The 9,675-nt window shown below is 30.3% G+C and overlaps 1 protein-coding gene across 1 annotated transcript in view; it reads right to left on the reverse strand.

The window, feature by feature from the left end:
• Positions 1–1,033: 1,033 nt before the first annotated feature.
• Positions 1,034–9,675, reverse strand: part of LOC111620987 — a 35,375-nt gene continuing 26,733 nt past the window's right edge. Inside the window, exons 10-14 of the mRNA XM_023363015.1 lie at positions 8,491–8,620; positions 6,126–6,215; positions 5,280–5,405; positions 1,877–2,011; positions 1,034–1,795 (exon numbers count right to left, since the gene is read on the reverse strand). Of these exons, the coding sequence (XP_023218783.1) occupies positions 1,610–1,795; positions 1,877–2,011; positions 5,280–5,405; positions 6,126–6,215; positions 8,491–8,620 (667 nt within the window). The 3' untranslated portion in view covers positions 1,034–1,609. The remainder of the gene's footprint in view (positions 1,796–1,876; positions 2,012–5,279; positions 5,406–6,125; positions 6,216–8,490; positions 8,621–9,675) is intronic.

A 9,675-nucleotide genomic window follows, 5' to 3' on the forward strand; every position in this document is an offset into this window, starting at 1 on the left:
TGAAAACATTTTGAAGTATGTTGTAAACAGCAAAAGAGGTATGTGGAATTCAAGAGTGGATTATGAGAAATATATGGTGGAATGAAAAAGTAACACAAGCTGTATAGCTGCCAAGAAGGAAACCTACCCTGAGCATATTGAATGGCATTAGAAAGTTGGATGAATATAGGATGAAAACATGAAGTGGTACAATTAGTGAAAAAGAATGAGAGGATGGATGCAGAATGGATCCAAAAGTTACAAGAAGCACTTTAAGATTACAATAAACTGTTCTGGAAGAAAATGAACATGCATGCTGAAAGAAAGTTATACCTTGTGTCAGAGATACAAATGGTAACCTATTGTAGGATGAGAATATGGAGTGTAACAGATGATATGAATACATTGAGTGTTGGCAGAAGTGCAGATGAAGTATGGAGTGATGTGGCTGAAGATTGAGCATATTCTTGTCAGAGATTATGAATGCTATTAAAAACCTGAAAAAAAGGCAAGTATGTAGGTATAGATGGGATAGTGGCCAAAATGCTCGTATGGAGGGATATACTGTATGTAATCAACTGGAAGATCCATTTATGCATGTAATGTTAGGAAAAATGATTTGGCTCCACAATATAGGCACAATCACAGCCCTATTCCAATCTTCAAAGAAAAGGGTAATAGCAGAACCTTGAAAACTCTTGCAAATATTTTCCTTGGAACACTAAGAATTCAGGCAAGAATGCTGGTTGAAGGATTCAACTATAGTGAGGAAAGTATGAGAGGTGCTGCAGCATGAGAGTATGAAAGGAAAAGACTGCATGAATCAAATTTTTAGTTTAAAAAAGCTTATGGATATGTGAAAAGGCTGTTCACTGCATTTGTAGACAGAGAAATCATATGATACAGTGTCTTGTTTTAACACACTATCATACTGATTATGAAAACAATGCATAAGAATAACAGATTGTGTGGGGGTGGATAATTGGCAAAATGTCTAAATGGTTCAGTATTGAGAAGGGTATAAGGCAGGGATGTGTAATGTCTCCATGACTGGTTAGGAATGAGACAAAACTGTAGAATATTTAAAACTTTCTATAATAAGAATTTGATCCAGAATAGTTTGTACCATTTTTTTTTTTTTTCATTTTACATGTTATACTCTCTCATTGCTTTCAAAATGGATAAACTTCTCTTTTAGAGAGAAGTCATTCCAATGATGATGTTTTGAAAATTGGTGTTAACAATTATTAATCATATGAGTAATTTGAATATAAGAAGCATGGTTTGAGTAAATTGAAATCAAAAATGGAGATTCAAATAACATTTATTTAAAAACAAGAAGTGTTTTAAATTTTTCTGAGTGTTATTTAAAATGTCATTATCACATTGACATAGTTCCCTCATAGGGACAATTTAGTTTAACTCATTACCATTGTAATCTGCATATAAGTTTTACTTCAACTGACACACACATCAAACAATCCATGATATGAAAATCTGTGAATATGGAATGCAAAATATGAAAGATGTCACTACTCAGAATGAATTGATATTCTAATCAGAATCTATAAACTAAAATTTATTATATGATATATTGGTCCTTGAAAGCCGATGGAGCAAAGCATCAACCCTATGACTGTTGCTGGTCATCATCTACAGTTGTTGTTGCCTGATGTTCCTGCTGTGCTATAGTTGCAGCTTGTATTTGCACAGCAGCTGTGGTGTTCCCAGCAGCTGGAGTTAGGAAAACGGGTGTGGCAGTTGTAGCAGTAACTTGACCAGGTGCTTGAGGGACCTGTTGAATCTGATATACGGTCTGTTTAAAAAAATAATAAAATTTCTCAATATTGAAATTAAATGAATTTGTACATAATAAAATCCATATTTTAAAAATGACCTGTGTAGCAGTTTGCTGAACTGCAGATGCAGCTGCTTGAGATAATGGAGCAGCTTGAAGAATTATGGGCTGTCCTTGGTTCTGACCTTGCATTTGCATTCGAATTAATTGTAACTGATTTGGTGTTAGTTGGATCTACAAAAAAGTGTTTTACAATATAAAAAGTTAGGTTTAATTTAGCAAAGAAATTATATGTAACCTAAGAATAATTTTTAAGCTATAGTTTACACTAAAATCATATCAACTGTTAATAGCTCAAAATTTTTTTATTAAATTAGTGTATAAGATCTAAATTTAACCATTTGACAATACAAATGTCAAGATGACTTGAAAGCAGAGGCCTGCCACTTTTGAGGCTTCTGACCCATACTCAAACCTAGAACCCCCAATTTCTCATGGGCAAACTTGTCCAGATATATTGGGTGAATTATTTCATCATTTGGCTGATGCCATTGTGGTCCTGATAAATTCTGTAATGAATATAATTAAAAAAGCCACTTTAGTGCCCACATTAGATGCACACTGAGGTAGCTTTGTATGGTATAAAAGCACCAATGTAAAACAAGTATTGTTATCCACTGATGAGGCCGAAGAAGGCAAAATGCAAAAAAGAAAAATAAACTTTTTTTTTGGTGGATTAACTTTCAAGCTGTAATTTGTTACCTCGGAATCAATGCAATAGAGTATTTTAACTCAGGACTATATTCTATTTTAATTTTTAGAAATATAGTGATTTTTTTATCCAAACATTAATAATTCTTCCTCAGGCAATACTTTTTATCCATTTTAAAACAATATACAGAAGAACTTTGTTCAGAAGTTCCCTCATTACAATTAGTTTTCTCATGCAGTAAAACCTGTAAAGGCCAGAACTTGGCAGAATACGCTCTATTTTTCTGTGTCTTGCAGGTTTTTCACCTTTGACCAGATGTAGTCTTTACTATTGTTTTCCACTGTCTATACAAATGCTCTGAAAATGTTTCTTTATCCTTTACATATGTTTAAGCAAACATCTCATTTATATGTAAAATCATTGAGCTTTTTCTACTTTAGAAAATGATAATCTAAGATCAATAGCCTCAGACAGAAAAACAAGTATAACGAGATAAACCTAACCCCAAGATTGGTTTATCTATCAAAATTATCTGGAACAATTATCACATAATAGGAAATAATACAATATAAAATTTTTTTTACAAAACTTCATTTGTTTAATAAATGAACAGGATACATAACCTCAGAGTGTGGGTGTGGTTAGTATCAAAATGTGATTTCTTCTCTTTAACTCTGTTTTATGACAAATGAGATTGACAAACAAATTTAGTTTTTAGTATAGTATTCCTCTTTCACACAAAGGTTACTGCAAATATAGTAAGTTTATTTTCTTATTAATTTTATTGTAATGGAAAATACAGAACACAAGTTTCCAGCTTTTGCATCCATACTTTTCCATATTTCGTTTGCAATAGCACAATTCCATTCATATCTCATAGGTTCCAGAGAATTAAAAAAAAAAAAACATTACATTTGTTATATTAATGTTCTGTGAATGTGTCCATACTTTTGTTCTAATGTAGAACTTCTTAGAGTTCTATTGTAATCATTTTACTGAAAAATATTAGAATTTTCTACCTCTGGAAGATTTCCACTTTATGTAGTAAAACTAGTGCAGACTGAAATCTAAGTAAGAAGTTCAATTCCAAAAGTCTCAATTTTTTCCCCCTTAAGAGATGTTTAAAATGTCTCATTTTAAGATGGAAATTCTTGTTCACAACCAGAAAATGGATTTGTTTGCAATAAAAGGTTTCTCAACAGGATCCTATCAAAAATATATATTTTTTTCTTTTTCTATATGCAGTAATATTAGGAAATTTCATGTCATTGTGCACAGGACTTTGTAAAAATCTGTGTTTGATGGAGCCAGTTTCTTAAACAGTTATCTGGCAAGAATGGTTGCAACAAAAAGTAAGTTCTGACAATCACTATCAATACATAAGTGATACTGTAAGTCTTCAAATACCATACTAAAAATCACTGAAAATCTGTGATTCTGTTCATGAGAATTATAAAATGTATTTTTGTTTACATGACAAAGCAAATTATATTATACAGTATCTATTTATTTTATTTATTTAGATATTTGCCTAAGTCTAATTCATTGTTAAATAAATAATATATCAAGTTGTAAAGGTAAAATTCAGACATTTCAATTTTTTTTCTAGAAACAATTGGAAAAAAAATATTCTAGAATATTCAATGTGGGTACATAAATAGACTAACCAGGAGGCATTTCATCACATATTTCATTGGAAATAAGCATATCAATAAAGACTGACAGTATGAAACTTTTGAAAGAATACATTTGTGTGCTGTTGCTCTATTACTTCAAAACTGGTCACAATGCAATGAAGGTTCATGATCTCATCTGCAAGGCATTTGGACACAATCAACAGGCAGACCTGCTACAATTGGTTCAAGAAATTCAAGGATGTAGATTTCTCGCTTTTAAGATCCCCAACTAGACTGTTTTCACAATGGTGGAATCAGTCATCAAAGATGCAACTGCAACTGATAGATGATAATCCATAGTTGACCACTACAGAATTAGCATAACTTGAGCATTCCCATACATTCTAAAAACTGACAAAGTCTGATGCCATCACAATAACACACTAGCACATAGAGCAAAGACGACGTTAAAGAGTAGCCAGTCTGGGCTGGGCTGCTTTATTCACCTTACATCTCAGATTTGGCATCAACTGACTACCATCTATTTTGCACCCTGCAGAACCATATTTTCAATGTACTGTACAGTTCAATAATAATACCCATGTGAAAATGATGCTTGAGACTTTCTTCAAACTCCAGTCATTCTATGCTCATGGGATTGAAAGTTTACAGCAAAGGTGGCAAAATGTGATTGACATTGATGATGATTACCTTGTAGGTAATAGTCATCAATCAACTGAATTGTAATCATTGGTGAATTAATTGTCAATAAAGTTTTTCAAAATGTCAAAAATTCACCTTTACAACCTGATAAATATAGATTATTGAAAGAAAAGCTAAGTGGGAAACTTCTTAACCAAGTTCTACTGTATACTGTATATAATAAAATAAATTTCATTATACAACTTATCAACATGGAAATATTTGATTAAATGTACTTTTAGGAAGAAAACTCATATTTACAATGAAATTTGTTTATATATATCATTTCCATTTTTATAGGAACTATCCATTTAGTTATAGTTACTATGGAAATTCTAAAATATCAAAAGCATCTTATGTAAAATATTACCAATGATCTTTATTTGTAATGACAAAGTAATACTATATACTCAAATGTTAAAGAATGTTTTAAATTAATGAATACAAATAATGACAAGTAAAGAACACTCACTGGTATTTGTTGAATTTCTCCATTACTATTAATAACTTGTTGTACAATTTGTATACCACCAGCTTGTTGAACTTGTCCAGCTTGTACAGGTTGTTGAAGTTGCAATACTTGAGAAGCAGTTGCAGCCTAATGTTAAAAATGATATATTTAAAATTTATATTATGTGTGTAATCATCATTTATTTATTTATAGTTTGGTGAAATCCGGAGAGAAACAATCGTTTGGAATTGCGTGTCCGCCCATCCAAAAACTGAAAAGAAAATAAAGATCACTGAAACTGTGAAACACACTTTTCCCACATATTATAGTTCTCCAAATTATGGGAAAACACATTCAAATTTACACAAGACATTATAGGGAATCCTCAAAGCATGTACAGTACATTCTATCAATTAGTTAATTACACTTTTCCCTCTTTCCAATTAGCTTAGAATGACTTACCAATAAGCAAACTTAGAATGAACTATTCAAATTACCTTTAAATATGAATTTCAATGAAAATAATAACAGCTTTAAATTATCCAAAACTTTTATGTAATCAGATTCAACTGATATGTTAACAGTCAGAAAATCAAAGTTTGCACAAGTACAGTACATAGTACTTTTAAAAGCCATTTGAATTCTTTAAGCTTTTAAATTTAAATGATATTTGTTACTGACTTATACTCTTATAGATATTGAAATTAACACTAATAAAAGTACTTTAAATTATACATAAAAAGCAACAAATAAAATTAATTAGAAAAAGGTAAATTACATAAGTACATCTATTAATTATATGATTAAAGCATGCTTAATAATTTAAGTTAACATAAATATTCTGATTTAGAAAATTATTTATTTTACCTGTACTGTAGGCTGAACTTGAACTTGAACCTGTGAAGGAGTTGCTTGACCTTGTCCTGATGTTTGTTGTTGAGAAGTATCACTAGCAACCTATACAGATTTTAAATTGTGTTAATTCTATTAACAAGAGATCTCAAATATGTTAAAAGATATATGTAATTATTTATTCACAACACACACATTTAAATGTACTAATATTTTTAGCATATAATAATTTAAATATATAATGAAATTAATTACAGTTGATCAATTTTAAATAAAAATCTAAAATTTAAACACCTTTAATCACAAAATTTAATAGCATCAATTCCCCTGCAAAATTTCAGAAATTTACAACAAAAAGCACACGACTTAAGATTCAAAGAGGGTGAACAAACATGTGCCCTACACAAACACATACGCTAACATCCATACATACAGAAAAAAATTCCTGAATTTTTTTGCATTTCTTGACATTTCAAGGTTCCAAGTCCAAAAATGTAAAAATCGTAAGGTGTCATTTTTTGACCAATCATCATATTTTCCTGGAAAAGTAATAAGTGTGATATAACATACTTACCAAAAGAATTACAAATATTTTATATCACAGTTATTTTTATCATCATCAGATGATGAGATGAGTTTAATCTCAAAAAACATTTCATAGTATTAAAAATTGTTTTCTAGAATTTTAGCATCTTGTATCTTTTTGATATTGATGGAGTTGAATTTGACTAAAAATATTGCAATATTTTTGAAATATTGGTTTATTTTAAGTACATATAAAAATTTACACATACTGTACTTAAATTTCTGTTAATACATTCTCATTATATTAATGCAATATTAATATTTATATTAAAAACATGTAAAAAATAATGTGTTTTATTATAACAAAATTTTAGTTGATAATGAGATTTTTCTGAAAAAAACTGATTTTCATAAGATTCACAAGATATAGTTATGGATATATGGCAGCACACTCCAAAATATTGGTCAAACCACATTTATGTGTCAATTTGAAAAATGAGAATTATATAAGGAATATATATATCAATAAAGAAAACTTATTTTATTATTTTATAGCATTTTTGATGTTTTCTTAATGTGAAAATCTGGAGTTTGAAAAGAGACATTTTAGAGATATTTGTAGTCTTTATTTTTTTAAATAAAATGGGAATTAATTGTAAACAAGTCCTTGTCTCAGTGTCTGTCACCATCACCCATATATAATTTCATTTCTCACATTATCCTGAAGAAAAAGAGAGAGAAACCTATCTATTAAACAAACAAGACAGGGTGCAGATAAAATCAGTATCAGCAACCTCATACAATGTTTATAACTGAAATATACTTGTATGTGTGAGGCTCTGGAAGTGGATTCGAACCACACACAAAACAAAATTTTATGTTTTCTTGTAAAAAAATTAAAAGAAGAGATTTTTTTTAATGTAAAATTGTTCACTCAAATAAATAGACAGAAATTTCATGTCCATAAAAGATATGTTTAAAAGGAATTATAAGAAAAAAAATACTTCTCGTGTTAAAACAATAGAATATAACCTAAGATCAACCATCTTTGATTGGGATCAAATTGACAGACAATTTTGACTCATCCTGTGATCTAGGTTCCAATTGTGTTACACTTACGTTAGTAACAAGCGATGACCAATTAGAAAGCAGAGATGAGTAAAAACAACCAATTGAAATAGTTGATCTGGGACCCGAAAAAGTTATAAAATGGACAATTCCAAGGAAATGGAGAGCTTCTCTCCCAGTTTTCCTATTATGCTCAAAAGGAAATTTCCTCTGCATCCCAACGTCGATCTGGATTACATCGCAACTTTGTGATGGACTTTCTCCCTTCAACACCCAGGGGCCTTCATCTTTCCAAGCAGAACCCGAAAGGATAGTCACTGTAGGACATTTACCCTTTGAGAGAAGAAGCAAATTGGAATATAGTTTGTTCATTGTTGTAGCTGTAAGCTTATTTTTTTAGTTACAATAAACCAAGTTAATTGTTTGTAACTGGAGAGTTGACTTTGTGTCCAACGTTCCCACATACGAATTGACATTGCTCGGAAATCCTGCTTTTTACACATGGATCGGTGACAATACTGTTCCCAACATATGCATTTGTTGGGAACAGTTTTTGAATGAGTTTGATACAAAAGATATAATGGATCACTTAACACTCAATTCAATAAACAAAGAGTTTTTTTAATACAAATTCCTTTGCACAGATAAACTCAGGCAATAATTTCAATGCATGAGCTTATCCAACTATTACACATTTTATAATTTAAAAATAATATTACTTTTATAACATTTAATAAAACACATTTTATATTCATTTTAATTTAAGTTACAGCTAATTTCCATTTACCGTTTGTACTTGTACAATTGATGGGCCAGAAAATGTAGGCGAAGCTGTTTGAACTGTCATAGGAGTTGTAGCTACTGCTTGGATGCCAGTTCCACTTTGCACAATTTGTATCTGTGACATTAACAAGAATTATATATCAAATAATAATTTAGTTTTATATAAATAAAAACATAAGTTTTAAATTTTATCAACCTAAACTATTGTTACAAGACTCATTTTATTAATATCACAAAATACTGGATATTTCTGAATAACTTATGTAAATTAATTTAATGTTTTTGAATGGGAGCTGGAATCAATTTATTGTTTATAACATTGAATTTTATGGAAAAACTAACTATCTACTTATGAATATTCAAGACACAAATGTTTCAAGAACAAATTATGTTTGAATATAAACAAGTGCCTGCATATAAATAATGCCAATTATTTTAATAGCCCACAGTAGAAAATTTAAAGTATTTTATTTGGTAAGTAGTATAGTTTAGATCGTAAAATGATGTTCTAGACCAGTGATTCTCAACATTTTTATCGTCATGGTACACTTTTAATAATTTAAAAATTTGGCAGCACACACGGTTACTTCAGTAAGTACTGTACCACAGGACAACTGGTGACATCATAACAGTGATTTTTAAATGCAGTTGGTTATTTAGGTCACATTTTCTAAACATCTTGGTAACTACCAGCAGTTACCAGTAACACCAGTTACAATTTCCAAATGCACCCTAGGAAGATAGAACTGATTGTACTACTTGTCTGACATTGCTTATGTATGGATATTTGCAGTGGCGGCACACTTCAACCACTGTGCCACGGCACACTAAAATGCAGTGGCACAGTGGTTGAGAATCACTGTTCTAGACGATATTTAATTAAGATTAATATTTCCTATAAAATAATTCAATATGATTCTTGTTTCCTAATAACTTTCAAATTAAATTATTTTACTAATCTGACTACTTGGGTAAGTCTATGAAATTTTTATCTATATTACAATATAGGCACAATCACAGCCCTATTCCAATCTTCAAAGAAAAGGGTAATAGCAGAACCTTGAAAACTCTTGCAAATATTTTCCTTGGAACACTAAGAATTCAGGCAAGAATGCTGGTTGAAGGATTCAACTATAGTGAGGAAAGTATGAGAGGTGCTGCAGCATGAGAGTATGAAAGGAAAAGACTG

Source organism: Centruroides sculpturatus, unplaced genomic scaffold (genome assembly GCF_000671375.1).
Source record: "Centruroides sculpturatus isolate CEXI.00-Female unplaced genomic scaffold, Cexi_2.0 scaffold297, whole genome shotgun sequence".
NCBI classification, from domain to species: domain Eukaryota; kingdom Metazoa; phylum Arthropoda; class Arachnida; order Scorpiones; family Buthidae; genus Centruroides; species Centruroides sculpturatus.